This window comes from Physcomitrium patens, chromosome 9 (genome assembly GCF_059467195.1).
Source record: "Physcomitrium patens ecotype Gransden chromosome 9, ASM5946719v1, whole genome shotgun sequence".
Lineage (NCBI taxonomy): Eukaryota > Viridiplantae > Streptophyta > Bryopsida > Funariales > Funariaceae > Physcomitrium > Physcomitrium patens.
Window position 1 is genome coordinate 3,604,014 of NC_143418.1, and position 16,955 is coordinate 3,620,968.

Here is a 16,955-nt window from a genome sequence, read left to right on the forward strand (position 1 = left end):
GATATCCACACTGAATGAATGGCATAGTTGAGGCAAGTTGGGAATCAGTGCTCTCAGACCACAGCAAACATAATCAGGACTGTTGAAGAAAATTGTATGCAAAAGAGACCTAAAAAAAAGCCAAACTGGTTCTTTTATAAGAGTTTTTGTAAGGAGGAACAAAAGCTTGGTGTCAAAGATCTGCATTGGCTTCAGAAAGATCTCAGAGGAGAAGACCATAACTATTATCCTTGCTCCACATCACCAGTGCCAAGTGCCATTGAGCCATTGTAGATCTGTGTGAGCAATGGTCATGAAGGGAGTTCTTTTTCTTACTCTCCCTTTTAAAAAAGAAAAAGAAAAAGAAAAACAATATGCCACCTGGCCCTTTACAAGAAAAATGATTTGCCCCCATTTTGGCCCCACTTTGACTCACACAAAACACATGTTGACTGATGGCATTTCAACTATGTTCTGTAGCAAGGCTGTGTGTCAAACCCTTAACCTATTTGTTTGTCACTTTATTCAATTTGTGTTTCTGTTTATTATCTATGCATTGTTTGTTTGTTTGTTTGTTTGTGTATTCACTCATTTTGACACAAATTTACTTTTTTTCTTTTCTTCCAAGAGCTATGGATTTCATAAGTGTTGTGAACTTGGATGTGCATCCTTGGTCATATTCTGCCTTGTCTGTTGGGGTCACAATCTGACAACACTTTGAGGCCAATCTTTTCTTAACCAGGAGTGACTCACTATGACACACAAAAATGAAAAAAAAAAAAAAAAAAAAAAAAAAAAAAAACCACTTTTCTGATCAAAAATTGGCCTCATGCCAGAATCATGACTGGGACTCTGTGGTGATCATGAACCCAGACAATCACAAAATTAGGAATTTATATAATAGCTTGGCATGAAAGCTTTGTCAAGAGAAAAAAAGGCACAGCTAGGGTGTTGTCATTTAAGATATAAAAGAGAGAGAGAGAGAGAGAGAGAGAGGACAGTGGTACATAGTGATGAGCACATCCATCAGCAAGCACAACTCCATTCAGTGAGTGAGGAAAGAGCACTTCTTCTTCATCTGCAGCATAATGCTCATGGGACAGTGCTCCATTCATAACATTTTATTTATTTATTTAATTTATATCTTGCAAGCCATTTATTTGGTTTCTTGGTTTGAGGGAGTAAGACATCCATTCTATTCTGCTCATGGGCACTTTCATGCTGGTGTGGAAAGTTGTCACAGTGCTGCTTATCTGCTCATCTATGGAGGTTGGTGATCAGTATCAGCTCCACTGTGGGCTCTGCTTGGGCAGGCTCTGTAAGGGGGCAAATTCTGCAGCAGAAAATGTCCACCCACTTCTGAGAAAACTTAGCTCCTGAGTATATTCTGTTGCAAAAACATGCCAAAAAAAAAAAAAAAAAAAAAAACCCCATTTTCCTAATGTTGGATACCATGACATCACCAAAACAAAAAAGTTTGGAAAAGTAATCTGACCGTTTTTGAGGATAAAAAGTTCCTACCATGGTAGTCAATGCTAGAGCATGATCATAAAGGCAATATATATATATATATACACACACACACATATAGTATGGTACTCTCTGAATATTCCTTGAAGAATCAACTTCCCATAATCCAGGGTGTTTGCTTCATAGCCCACAATCTAGCATACTGTCTTATATATGTAGACATGCTGGTTCAAGGTTCAGCAGCACTTTCAGCACAACCACACAAACTTTGTTCCCTCATTATCAATGACAACATGGAGCATTAAAGTAACACATCAGTCTTTGAATGAGGACTCTGCTTCTTTGGGCACAATCCACAACTCCACAATTGGTAAACAGTGTGGGTTATGGGATGCAAGATGGGAGAGTTAGGTGTGGTTAAATTTCTGGAAGTGACTTCTGGAAAGGAAATATTCAGAGTCAGTATATCTTCTGAGTTCACATATTAAGTTTTTTCTATAAATATTGTGTTACCTGGCAACTGCAGTTAAGGTGATGAAACAACTTTCCATTTGTGTGAAAACCATGCACACTAGTGTGTATGTATGTGTATGTATATGTATGTATATAACATTGCAATGTACCATACTTCACAATTGAAGGGTGTACTTCCAGGATCTGAACACAATTTAAGACACAGATTATTGTAGACAACTGCCTGAGTAACCCATGCTCTACAGGATTAAATTTATGTTTTGATTCTGCCCATTTCATATGAAAAAAATATGAATAATAATAATAATAATAATAATCTTTGGTCTTGTTTATCACTTGTATCATTGCATTGTAAATTATCTTTTATTACACAGATGTAACGCAAACAAAACCTGATTATCTGGAGAGTGTGTATCCTAGAGAGTGTAATGTAGGAATACCTTAATCCATGTCAGACCCTTGAACCGACTAGTAGACTTTGTTAGAAACTGTGCTTGTACAAACCCAAAACTGCTTTGAAGAATATAGAAAGATTCTAAGTGGATTCTAAGTCCACCAACAATTGGCAAACTTTACAACAATGAAAGCTATGGTTTTATGTGATGGAGGTGGTGGTTTAACCTGTTTTTACAGATGGTTTTGCTCAAATCTATGACTCAGCTTAGGGGCAAAATGTTAAAACTGCTTTGATCATTTTTATCAATTCAACCACTCCTGCAATTCAATTCTTTTTCTTGTAAAGCACATCAAGGTCTTATTTCTCCACCCAAAAAAAATAAAAATAAAAATAAAAGATAAAAAAAAGATAAAAATAAAAAAAATCCAACCCCCCTCCTCCTGAGAGATAGCTGAAAAACCTGTTTAAGGTATTCCTAGGTTAGACCATGCCTCCTCGTAGAGTAGGTGGAGACGAGGTAGAGGGGAGAGAGGACATTTATGGCATGATCCACTTTGTCGACTTCACCCGTTTGGCATTACTTGGGGAGGAGGATTCTATCGCATGGTCGTGAGTTGACTGCCAGACACCAGCTCCGTTTATCTCCAACACAGTTTCCTCGTTATTTAAATCATTGCGCCATTTTGTTTTAGTGGTCAGGGGTTTCCCCTCCTTAAAATATACTCTCACCTCCTTAAAATTGCTCTTCTCCGTGTCTGGTGTCCACTTAAATAAAGAAAAAAGCCCAAAGCCGAGGTGGAATAACCTCGGAGCATCTACTCAGGCGGAGGGGGAGAGAGAGTGAAGTGAAGAGCTGCTTTGGGGACTCGGTGTCCCTATGCACACGATGCCTTGTGCCGTCACGCGGCATGCACTCCCGGACAGTGTGGGCAGCAGGTGCGCTGTGCTCCCGGATGATGCTTCTGGCATATTCAAGAATGGTCATCTGTCTGTGCAGAGCCTTGGGATGTGACTGGAAGTAGGTTCGGGGAGCATATGCCTGCTGCCTCGGCAGACTAGAAGCGGCGACTCGATGGCCGCCACTGGCAGATCGGTGCGGCATCTCGACGCTGCTCATTGCCGCTGATTGCAGACGGCCGGTCGACAGGATTTTGTAAAGGATAGTTCTGGATGTATTCGGTGGCTTAAATCTTTGTTTTTCTTCTTATTTTGTTGAATTTGTGTTCTAAAATTGAGAGAAAGTGATGTCGCCACTCGAGCGATCTTGGTCCTGCGCAGCGTCGACGCATCTGATCATACTGGAACTTTTCTCTGCAATTTTATTGCCATTCGGCATCTCTTTTCACTTTGTGATCTTGTTTTTCTGTGCTAGACCGATCCATGTAACTACAGGTTTTGAATCTCCTTGAGTGGTAATGCATGATATTAAACGTCGTATTGCTATAAAAAAATACAATGAAATGGCGAATAATAATTAAACAAATGTCAATTAGTCGATTTTTCATTTATGTATATATGTCTGTAAACTGTTCGATGCACAAATCCTCTCACGTAGATATTTTTACTAACTTGAACTATCTAAAAGGAATCTGGTTATGGAGGAGAAGCATGGATAACACAATCTTGGAATCTATTTATGGTAAGTAGTGAACTAGTGTAGTGGTTTTTTTTAGTAATAAAATTTGACCGACATAGGCACCGATTATTTGGTTGAGACTCAATGAACGTGGACAGTTATGAAGAAGGAATAATCAATCATTCAAACAGCAAGTTCTAATGAGCACCACTCACTGGCTGATTTGTACCCGTTCCATGTTATTGTCAACTTCTCTTCGGCATTCATTGATTAGGGGTTTGTTGCTATGCTTCATTCCCCATTCTTTGAACCTGGTCCAGATGTGTGTGTTTTTCCCTCAAGTTACAATGTATGTAGACGCGAATTCATTTCGTTTGTTCAAATGTGCCTTTCATCGATCTTGCAATGTGCTGCTTGATGAACGAAATTTTTATATTCCAGGTTCATTGCACTTGGACTGCATTGGATGGTCATTCCAGGTTCAAAAAGGGAACTAAATCTCTTCCTGGGGCACAAAACTGAAGGTTCTCATTCAATGAATTTCTGCACCAATGGATGCTCAAAATTGATTTTATTTCATATTCTTTGTTTTGTTTTTTCCACACAGAGTTTTAGAAAGAAATGCTTCAAAGTCCCAACATCCAAAGTGACCAGATCCAATGAACGACACTGCTACGTTTTGACCAGATTCATTGCACCGAACACTTAGGTGTACAAGTATGATGCATAATAAGAACATCCATAATCCATTATAGAAGTTGCTAAGAATAAAAAGTCATGAGAACGAACTTTCAGTATGAATTCCACAAAGTAGTTTCCTACATTCTCTACCGTCGCTCAAACTCACTTCCAGTATAGACACACAGTGTAGCTTTAATTTTTAAAAGAAAAAAGACAAAAAGAAACAGAACGCTGATTGTGTGAGGGGCAGTCTTCTTCAACGTCCACCCGCGGTATTTCATCGAAGAATGAATGCGCATTCATTCACATTGCCATCGTCTCAACCTCTCACTTCCCTCAGCAATAGATTGGGGAATGGGAGCACTACAAGAGAGGGAACAGTCCACCAGGCGAAATCGAGGGCCGGGTGGGAAAAGTGAACCCGCTCTCCCGGCGGCATGTTCAGTGCTTTGCAGGGCAGGGGAGAGGACCCCACAATCGTCGTCAGATCTCAATCGCCCGCGTTGGATCCATGCTGGCCACGTCGGATGACCCATCCCTTTCCAAGTCAGCCTTCGATTTAACCGCCCCTCACTATTTCCAAGTTGCCGCCATTTCCACTCAACGATCCTCTCTCGCTCCTAATTCCTCACCCTAATTCCGCGCACCCTCTCAAACTCTTGGTTGTTGTTAATGCTGTTGTAGTTGTGGTTCCTAATTCATCACACTCTAGAATTGCTGGTTTTCAGTGCTCCCATGTGCATTATATTTAGTAAGTGGATACTAATTAGACATGAAATGAATGGAACAACAAGGCTACAATTCTGCAAGTGTGAGATGGGGTTGTTTTGTTGGTGCTCATTGGTGCTAGAGAGAGAGCAAGAGCCTTTTCATTGGGCATCTTGTTGTGCCATGCATGTGGCATTGCTATTTTACAACGTTTTCAAGTTCGTTTAAAACTTTTATTTTTGCTTTTACTTTCTTTTTTACTTTTTTATTGTGAACTTTTCAAATCTCAACTTTTCCCATTCAAAGGAAAAATTCCAAAGTTTTTTCAATGTGAATGTGTGTGTGTGAATATGTGTGTCTATATATATATATATATATATATACACCTACTTGCAACATATCTTTTTGGCACTGTAAAGATAAAAGGTATGTTTCCAATATGTTTTCAAGAACTTAATTTTCTAGAAATTAGTTTAGAATGAATAAATTTCCTTGCCTTCTAAGCATTATGGAGCCAATGGAGTGCAGGCTTGTGACATGAAGATACCTTATATTACCAACATTGTAATTTATTATTGTTATGATGACTCTTATGAAAATGATTGTTGAATTCACTTCTCACATTAATAGACTAGTTGAGGATGGAATTATAATATCTACCACATAACTCTTTTGAAGTCAATTGCTCAAAACCCAATTGGATCTTCTAAATGAACAGAAAAACAAACAAAATAAATAAACTAGAAGTCTGAAGTGTTTCAAAATGAGTTTCCAAATTTCTGTTTTCTAGTCCTTCATAGTTTGAAAACAGTTCAAGATTATTATTTTTAATTTTACCACATGATTAAATAATTAAAGCTAACTATACAATTCAGCTAGTTTATATATATATATATATATATATATATCATTCATTTTCTAAAAGAGTGTGCACTATTTATTTATTTATTTATTTATTTTATGTTTTGAATTTGTATCTTACATGTCTAAATACATGCTTGCAACACATTTTTGACTCTAATGACTCAACAAGAATATATTTGTAATTTGTACACAATTATCCATGTTTGATAGCAGTGTTAACTAACATCACAAGGAATAATACATACTTCAACAACTAAGAATAATATAAAAGGAGTGATTCTTCTTTTACAACCATCTAATGTAACATGAGCTCAGGTGGTTGGTTTTAATATCACTAAGTCTGTTATTGAAGGCGCGTCAAATACAAATAAACAATCTAATTACATCTCAATGCCATTGCTTCAAGATAATAAAATGTCTTGAAAAACAAGCAGTTCTATCCAAAACCATGAAAAAAAGGACATTAATGAACATCACTGACAAAGCTAGGCATTGTTTTGCTCAATATACCATACAAAACCAACACAAAGAAATTTAGCTAGAGAACCTCAAATTAAATCAGATACCACAAAATATTTATACCATTTAAAAACTTTTTACACTTTATGAAAACATTTTCTAACCTGAGCATTTGTTATTAAAAATATTTTGGGTGGATAATAATAGAACAAATTATACCCACACATGGATACATCCTTTCCACAAAGATTCAATGTATGTAGCTTTTTTTTTTTTTCTTTTCTTTCTTTCTTTCTTTCTTTCCTTCAGTAAGGGACTTGTAAGGAGTATTTCATTTATTATTATTATTATTATTATTATATTTTTTAAATTTCTTCTATGCTTGTCAGGTTACGAACATGCAAAGCTCACCAACAAGGACATGTGTGTCACTACCACTATCTCCAAGTCATTCTAGTGTTGTAACCCTTCTTCTTCTTCTTCTTCTTCTCCTCAACTCCCACTTTATTCTCCAGTCTACACAAACCCATAATCGCTCTATTGGTGCCCATCATAATGTGTACGTCCCTGATGACAACATTTCACCAATTATCAATTTGTGTCTTGGCCCATGTTCAAAGCTTAAGGGCAATTCACATACTTCCAAAAGAGAAAAAAGAACTTCTTCCTTTTTATTCATCACAGAAAGTGTTATTGATTTGCTAAGTCATGATATTCCTTGTAAGTTTCATGCTCTAGTTGGTCCCATGGTACCATGCAAATGTGATCAAACTTTATGATTCTACATAGGGAAAGAGTAAACATGCAAAACATAGATTTAAAAATTGGGTATTTAGAGATATTGGTAACATGATCCTTGTTGTTTCCTATGTATATAAATAAAATTATGCATAAATATATATATATATATATATACAACACTTCCTTTTTAATGTTTCATTATAATGTTGGTGAAAAAATGTATCCTAACTATCATGGTAAAATAAATGTTGGTTATTATTATATGTGTATATTTTCAACTCAATATAATTATTCAGTGAAAAGATTGGATTCATAATTAAAAATATCATGATCAATTAAATGTTCAAAAAATACAACCTTACACTCGTACAAGGAAATTATATTTTTGAAAAAATTTATTTTAAAATCTTGGTGATTTTCTGAAATAAACAACTGTCATCAATAAAATTCATGTATGAATGTATTATTGTGTTCATGAAAATGTAAAAAATGAGAATTCCAAATTTTAATTATGCCCTAAATTTATCAATAAATGTTTTATGAAATAACTCGATATTGCCATAATTGTTAAATTATTATTTCAGGTCCTATCACTGACTCAGCATTGCTATAGAAACAAAACTATTACGTAACAATGACCTTTCTCAAATCTTTTTAAAACTTTAAAAATTGTATTTGTTTCAATGATCCATACATCATATGATAACTTCCTTTTTTTTTTTTTTTTTTTTTTTCTTGAAATAATAGTATTAGTTTTTAAGAAATGATACTTACGTGCATACATGTACTCAAAATTTCACAATTTTACACATTGTTTTTAGACAGAAGATTATTTCATGTGTTTTCATTATCATTTATAATTTCTATTGTGAATCTCTAATTTCTTAATTACAAGAAGCTTGTAATTTCAAAGGTGCAAATCGAATAATTACAACTTTTGAAAATTTAAACGTTAGCAGGGAATGCTTAGAATTTGGATACATCAAATTTGCAATGATAGATTTCAACATATCATGTGCTCCATAGTGACATAAGTGGAGCTTGTGTAATGTATGATTTCCCAAGAAAAATCAGGTTTTGAGTAAAAATACCATGGATGAATAGAGAATTAATTTTATTTTATTTTATTTAATTTATTGTGTGAACTCATGAATGCCTAAACATGCATGCTAAGAAAATAAATTTATAAATTATGGCACTATATTAAACATTTATTTTATAAATATTATTGTAAATATGTCATTACGAGGATATGAAAATTACACTGCAAACTTTAAGATAGCATAACTTCGAGGATTTACAATATTAACAACACGACAACAAAAAAGAAAAAAAGAAAAATCTTTTATGAAAGAATTCTTCTGTTAATAAAGAATCGACATCCCCAATTAAACAAAATTGCATGAGATTCTTCTGGGGAACTTTTTGACAGTAGTGTGTAACTTATCAGAATACTGTTTAGCCTCGAGATTCTTTAAATTAGGTTTATGAATTCAAAAATAAAAAATCGTGCAATTATGTGAGTGTCTATAAAAATTTCTAAAATTTCTACTATGGATTTGGAAATTTATGCATCCAAAGATATACATACATACATACATACATATACATAACACTAAGATTTTTGTAGAAACCAGCTTTTCTCTCATTTCTTACAATAGTCAATGAATTGTTTTGTATGATGATGACCGACTCACCTCTTTAATAAAAATAATAATAATATCCACATTCTGATAATTTCCTCTTCACAGCTAAACCCTAAATCACAACCAATAACAGCTTCATCCTTTTCTTTTTTTCCTCTCTCTTTTTCTCTTCTCTTTTAAAAAAGAAAAATATATTTTCTACCCACACCGTCATTCGAACTAACTGGGAGGGCTTTGAAGACTAATTCGTCATCCGAGGTGGCACTTGCTGCGCTGGAGATCCAGCTCGGATCATTATCTGGAGGATCCATCAGCCACGTGGAAAAGAACCTTTTTATTATTACTGACACTGTCGCATCTCATTTAATTTTATTACTTGAAGACCAAGATCTTGGTTTGGAGAAAAAGGGTCCACAAGTGGCAGCTCGATGTCTACCGATATAATTACAACTCTCTTGATTTGTATATTTTGGCTTTTCGGTGCTGTTTGTTTGTATATATATATATATATATATGTTTGTTCAATGATCGTGGATTAGGAGAGCTGGAATTGAAGCCACTCGTCAATCACAAAGCCTTCATGAGTTTATAATAACTTGGGCTAAGGATAAGACATTTGGAACGTTATCCATATGGGGGGAGGGGGATGAAGTTTGATGAAAGAAAATTATTATAATATTATATTTTAGTATGAATGCAATTACTGTTGCATTACTGCCAGGTCATTTGCTGATTGACACGTGGCGCTACACATGACATGTTGTACCTCTTGATATAAAAGAGTCCCTAGGGAAATTCACATGTGTTCTATTGTAAACGATTCCCCTTTAGAAGGAAAAAAATAAAATAAAATAAAAATAAAAATTATATGAATGGCTAAATGTAATTTTTGCATGAACATGTTTTGACTTCCCTCCGGCAATCAAATTATCAATAATAATTGGTATTCACATTTTGTGTAAGGAAAGCAAGTGCGTCTAGAATTAGCAAACCCACAAGTTGTTATTATTATTATTATTATTATTATCTTTTTGACTTTAAATTTTTAAATTTTATATATTTTGTACAAGAAAGAAGAGGACTATTCAACTTTATTCATTCTTCAAAATCACCACGAGATGCAGGAATTTCACCTAGTAAAATATAATAACCAATAATAAATAATAATAAAAATAACAAGATAGACTGTGAGGACATGGAGTCCACGTGGGAGTAAATTTCGCAGAAAGAGAATTGAGTTTGGGGCAGAAGACGTAAATATGGTGTGATAGCAGAATTGGTAGACGTGTCTACACGTGAGTGGCTGGAAGTTCGTCAAAAGAATAGCCGTTAGGGCAAAGGAATTGATGGTGGGTCATTCCACCCCCACACATTTATAATTTAGTGGACAACATTTATGAATATTTTCACTAAATACGAACTTACATGTTAACTTCCTTCGTTTGCCATTTTTTTGTATTAGTTTTTTTTAAAGATTGCTGATTGTTCAATTCTCGATATTAAATATCGAATGATGAACGTCAACTTATTGGTTGTTTCTTTCCTTGTGTTTTTTCTCCTTTTGAGTACAAGTATTGATTCAAAGCTCCATGTCGTAGCTACCAAAATCAATACCACCCACATAGAGAAATTATTTTCAATCTGAAAAAAGTTTCTTGATAAACATTTGTTGATGTAGAACAATTATATATATATATATATATATATATAGATATATTTATTAAAAACGAGACTGAAAAGTACGTTCTTAATTTCAAGTTATTTCTTGGTTGATCAAGGTATCCTGTTCAGTTTGCTTATTTACAGAAGTGGCAATCTAGTGTTTAATTTTACAATGAGAATTAAATGATCTTCAGAAATTAGGGATAACTTACCATCCAAATAATCAATAATATAATTATAAAATAGAAATAGCAAAAAGAAACATCTTTGTGTACATTATACATATAAATAGGTTTTTGTTATAGGTGCACTAATGAATTGATAAGTAAATGCTTATATTTGCAAACAATTGCATTTTAAAATTAGAAAAGTATTTTTATAGTAGTCAACAATTTGTATTTTGAAATAACAAGCATATTCTGTTATTAATTTTATTAGTTAAAGTAAAAAATACTCAAAAACATAATACATAATAGAAATAAATCTGTTAGCTTTTTACAGTTAGCTTATTGGCATCAATATAATTGGAATTTAAATACGTAAGTTGTAAAAACATTATAAAGAACAACAAGTAGGATAGTTTAATAAAAATCATAGTTAATAAAGTAATAATTACTAAGTAAATAAATAAATAAAACCTCATAATTTAATTTTAAATAGTTGATAATCTAAAATCATAAAATTAAGTAATTAGTGAATATATAGATTTTCAAAAATATTTTCAATAACAATCTTTAGAATTTTTGATCAAATTTACTCCTTTTTATATCAAAATTTGTCTTCTGAAATACATGTATTTAAAATTTATAAAGTAAAATTAAAATTAAAAATTATTTCTTATTTTTTCTGATTTTTAATTTTTTTAGATTTAATAAAAATATAAAACTATCAAAATAAACTACAAGTTAACTTGATTATTCAAACTATGAAAAATATGTAGAACTTTTGTTTGTTCATTAGATATGAAATTCTAAAAACAATATCCATACATACATACATACATACATACATACATACATATGTGTTTGTTTCTTTGTCTTATCTGAATTAGAGTATATGTTTAGGATAGATGTATTTTGCAGTTATTTTATCTTAATTTAATCGATCAAAATTTGAAAATTTTTATAAATAAATAAATAAAATTATTAATTTCTAAAATTCATAATAATCCATCCTCATTTATAATAATAATTTCTTCTTTGTAAATCAATAATTGGAGTAATTGTATAAATATTTTATTCTTAAATAATATTTTTTGTAAAACTCTTTAGAGAATATTTTTTCAATAGCACTAAAGTTATGTTGTATTGGATTAAAAATTGGATCAAGTGGTAATTATACTCCTTTTCAAATGTTGGTTGTAAAACTATGAAGATAATGTCTAGGTAAAATATCATTGTTTTCTAATAATTTTAATAGATAAATGTAATAACACCCTAAAATATTGTTTGGTAAATGGGAGCCAAGTGCTACATAGATTAATAGTACTACTCATTTATATATGATTAAGAAAATGTTTCTTGTTAGAAAACAAATATTTAAATTTTTAAGGTTTGACATACAAGTCTTAATGTATGCTTATTTGAAAACTACTTAAAAATAAGTATAAGACCATAATATATCTTTTATTTAAAGTTTTAAAATATAATTATTACATTTAAAAAATGATTAGATAAACAACAAACTTAAATATCACTATGCTATTGTGATTATGTACAATTGCAAGGAGAACTATTAAATAGTAGTGTATACCTTAATAAAACTATGAATAATAAAAAAAATCCAATTTGATGGTCTTCATTGAAGCTAGATAAATGTTTTTTTGGCAAACTCACAGAAGAAACTACTTAGAAAATATTACAGTAAGTAACTTGTGAGAAATTTAGATTTAAGACTTTTAGCAGGTTTTCAAATTGGAAATAATAAAATCTTTTATATATTAAGAAATTTTCTAAGAAAACTAATTTGAAATGAAATATTTAGTTTATTACATGTGTATTACAAACACATGTCTCCAAAGTGGAATGTATATATATGTAACAAAAAAGATTGAGAAAGGCCCACATTATCTTTATCTACAATTGTGTTCTATAAATTCCTTTTAGAATTAATACTTATTTCTCTTGTCTTTAATTTCTAATATCAAGATACAATTTAAAGTTTGTAATAAACATGCTAATTACAATAGCATGAATAAGGGAGAGAGACTCATTTAACTTGAGAAAAAATTAGTGAAAATTATACAACATAGTCCCAAAACCCAAAAACACACAAATTATCATAACTCAGAATATTCAAAAAGCATGAATACAAATATAAAATACATAATAAGAGAGAGGGGAGTAGATAGAAACAAATAATAAAAAATAAAATAGTGAAAAGGATTTGGACCATGAATTAGGAAGAAGCTGCTGGGCAATTCTTCGCACCCAGACAGCTTGAGGCGGCGCCCACGTCAGCATGCCAGTTGTCAAAATACCCAGGCAGGAAGTGCCAGCTGGATTGGTGTACAAATCCCCACCCCCCCTATTTTCCCCGAAATTAAGACCATATTGATACATTAAATGCCTCTTAATCTGATTACAAAGCAACGCTGACGAAGGAAGTGCTACTTGGCCACGTCATCCTACTGGAGCCTGCGAGCAGGGGTTGCCATGTCGATCCAGCTCACACAGTCTCATCCGGAAGTTGCTGACATGGCATATCGCGCCAGCATATTCCTGCCCTCCATCTCGGTGCATGCAGAGCCTGGAAACGCGCACGAGGGGTGCGGACTGACACTGAATTGCATTATAAGTGAAGCTTGTTTTCTGTTCTCTGTTCTCTGTATATATATATATATATATATTAATATTTTTTGCTTAGATTTACTGATGTCAAATTGAGGTCAGTATTTGCACGGCTATTGATGTGAGGCTGTGCGTATAAACTCGTCATTAAAGCTGATCAGTTGCAGGGAAATGCCAGTGTTGGGTGGTGGCGACTCACCACCGACACTGTGCTCCATCATCCTGCATACGAAACTGGGTACATTTTCGCAATGAATCTGGACTACGCCGACGCAGGTTATTCTAAGAATTTTGAATGTTAAAGTGGTTTGCATTTCGATGGTCTTGTCAATGAGAAGATCTGAGGTGTCTCATTTGCGAGGAGAACCTGGTTTCTGAGGTTCTAAACGCGATGAGGTTGTCGGCAATGTGATGTGGCCTCTAAGCCTGTTATGCTTTTCCAATGTAGTTCGGAGGGCTTTTTTGATGACAACTAAATTCTGAAAGTTTAGAATGATTGAAGTGGTGGAATGTAATGCATGGAACTGAAGAAACTGGAATCAGTTTTAAAGGAGATCTGAATTGGTGGGTCTCAGAGCCGTACATATTTGATTCGAGTTCACAATCTAGAAAGAGAGTAACAGTGCACAACGATGGTCATTTTGGAAATCTTCTTACTGGAACACACAACTGTGTTTCCATGTGAAGCCCCATTGATGGATGTCTTGTGCAGAGCACCATGTTGAAATGGGTGATGGTTTTACTGTAAGAATCGCCTGTAGAACGCTACAAATTACTGAACTACATGCTTGAACATACTGACAAGAACGATGAATTGTTTCAGGAATTTGTATTCTATAATTTGGGTCACTCATCTGACAGAGATACGAAGGAAATTTATTTTTGCTTTCTGAGGTCCTGTGCACGAAGAAGCTCTCAGGAGCACCCACGGCGCTCAAATGTTTGAAGGAAAATCTTCTGATAATCACATCTCCCAAGCACTAGAAATTCGGTGATTGATTTCGTGACTGAGTACTTGGTCATGTTTGTGTCGTCTCCCGTCTATGAAGTTTTCCTGGAGTTTCCTAATCTCATCTTCGGTCACAACGAGGCCAAGAATTCTTCAAAGCATCTTAAAATGAGAGAGTAGGAATTTCTTTCTCGAATGAACCTGTGAACTCATCTAACCTTGACTTAATTCGTAATGAACGTGTTTTGTGATCTCCAAACTTGTTACACTAAACATTCGTGAACACCTAGAAATAAGTGTTTTTAAGCAAAAACTAGATTCTTACAATCTAGAACTTTTCAGCATTAAAACCAAAATGTTGCATAACTCGTAACGGCTTCAGTACCCTTCTCTCAATGTCAGAAGCGCAACATGAGAGTAAAGTTTATCATTCATGTTCCTCATGAATTCTTACCGCATGAATCAGAAATATCAGATGAGTTGCATGCCCTCCATAAGCCCCAATCACTCAGGACTTGCCTCCTCTTTTCTTTTATTATTTTTCCCTTTATTATATATTTTGATTTTTCTCATCTGTGAGTGCGTCGCATGTACCTTCATATTCATTGGAATGAAAAGAGATGCATAAGAGTCATGGAACAGCCACAAAACATGCAAAAAGCTCTACTTCCCATCGAAATAATCCACCGCCACACAAATTTCATCGATCTTCACATTCAGCAACCCAAGACAATCAGAATTCGGTGGGATTACCTGTGAGGATCGACATCAAGCATGGAACACCACAGCTCAAATCTCTCAATAACCACACGGGTTCTGAACCAACAGCATCGCAGAGCCCAGTCGAATCCCAGACCATTGTAATCCACTTTATCTTCTTATAGACATGAGATCCAGGAATATGTATGAGGAATGTGCCAATCCACACGAAAAGTGTTAATTTAATGCAGCACATCGTGCGTATGAAGCCTAGACTACTACAGGGATCAGGGTACAGGAAGAAACATGGGACGAAATTTACCAGCACCTATCATGACACGACCCTCTGCTGTCCATAACCAACCCGTGGCCTACTACCTGTCTAGGTTATCACCAATAATATTACTTGATTTTTACAGCAATCAGATGTTTCAGTTACAGAACATTAATCTGGACATATAATTCGGCTGATTTCAACACGGTTCATCGCTAGGGATCAACACAGATTACGTTATCGATATCCTTCGGAACATTCCCTCAGCATGGCTGCAACTGTTTGACTTGTACAGCGGATTAGGTTTATCCCATGGGAACTGATATGGTTCGTCAGGTGCACTTACCCCCAACATGATTGAAATAGCAAAGCACTGCTTGCCCTCTTCACAACTCACGGCCATGAATCCTTAGTTTGGTTCGCTTCTGTCACCGAAAGTCATCACCCACCAGATGAAGCAGAGTCGTCCTGATAGGGAGCGGGTTGCCAATTCGCGGCGGGGCAAGAATCATAGCTGCTGCAAGTTACTAACAAGACGACGGTGAAGTCTTTGCATGAAACCAGGATTGCTTAAGGAGGAAGAGCTCAAACCACCACACTGAATTCTGCTTACAGCATATATATATCAAGACTACTACGAGTACTCACAACGATATTTATTGTAATAAAAGCGAAAAAAAGATAGCCGAAATTCACAACCAATTACTTAATCTCACCAAAGACAACAATCCACCTCCGTCTCCACAATTGACAAGAGCCCAATCAATGAAAAAGGCCGCTCGTCGTTTCGTGCTTCAAAGCTATGGCAATTCAGTCCACCGAGGGTGGGCCTGCCCAGGAGATATAGATGAAGCCCTAATTTTGAAGAAGAATGTAAAATATCATTCATCCAAATTGACACTTGGTGTTGCATCCCCGCATCCTGCCACTTGGCAGGAAACATTCCCTGCTTCCAACCTCCAATCAACATGTATAAGATCGGATTCCTGCCAATTTTGGTAGGGCGAGTTGGATGCCCGCCAACGAGTGGTGACGTGGCAGGATGGAAAATGATCATCCATCCAAATGGGCTTGCATCGACCAACTCAATCATTTTGCGATTCCCACGAGGTTGGAGGACAATTCCGTTTGGAATCCGTTGCTTTTGACAGCAATGGGATCCCTTTTGTTAGTGTGGTCCAATTATGCAGTGTTTTGTCGTATTCCGACATGGCTCGAGGTCTTTTCTAGTGCATTTGTATATATATATATATATATATAGATATGTGTGTGTGTGTGCATTGACATGTGCAAACAATTAAAATTATGTATATACTTGTAGGTTCTTAATTTTGCAACCATAAAATGATCCATCATTTTTAATAAAAATTTGAAAATTTGGAGGAGAAACTTTCGAGTTTTGGCAAGGTTTGAGATGAGAATACAAAAAGTAAAAATAGTAAAAAAAATGAGATGAAAAATTGGTTTTTGTTCAGAAAAAAATAAAAAATGAAGTAAGTTGTGGATTGATAAATGATTGTCTTTGAAATGTATACAAGTACCTTTGAGCATTATCTGAGAGAACTTTAATCTCACAAGTCCATATTT

General features: G+C 34.5%; 1 protein-coding gene across 9 annotated transcripts; it reads right to left on the bottom strand.

The window, feature by feature from the left end:
* Positions 1-14,052: 14,052 nt before the first annotated feature.
* Positions 14,053-16,789, bottom strand: LOC112286484 (uncharacterized). Of its 9 annotated transcripts, none has more exons than XR_012218140.2 (4): positions 16,085-16,789; positions 15,715-15,885; positions 15,149-15,269; positions 14,053-14,989 (listed from the first exon to the last, which is right to left on the bottom strand). XR_012218140.2 is itself a non-coding variant. In XM_073536132.2 (4 exons), exons 2-4 carry the CDS (start codon positions 15,769-15,771, stop codon positions 14,946-14,948), a joined length of 225 nt encoding a protein of 74 aa, XP_073392233.1. In that variant the 5' UTR covers positions 15,772-15,882; positions 16,085-16,410; the 3' UTR covers positions 14,053-14,945. The 9 variants fall into 9 exon arrangements, 5 of the variants coding, with proteins under 5 accessions (XP_073392233.1, XP_073392232.1, XP_090109080.1 ...); XR_012218141.2 differs by having other exon boundaries at positions 15,149-15,272; XM_073536132.2 differs by having other exon boundaries at positions 15,149-15,272; positions 15,715-15,882; positions 16,085-16,410.
* Between the last annotated feature and the right edge of the window lie 166 nt (positions 16,790-16,955).

Bases quoted from the DNA above. Each gene is read 5' to 3' on its own strand.
- LOC112286484 (XM_073536132.2), bottom strand. From the start codon at position 15,771: ATGGCCGTGAGTTGTGAAGAGGGCAAGCAGTGCTTTGCTATTTCAATC. The intron at 15,273-15,714 runs GTAAGTGCACCT...CATGTCTATAAG, and splicing joins CTATTTCAATCATGTTGGGG to AAGATAAAGTGGATTACAAT. The intron at 14,990-15,148 runs GTAATCCCACCG...ATGAATATGAAG, and splicing joins CTTGATGTCGATCCTCACAG to GTACATGCGACGCACTCACA.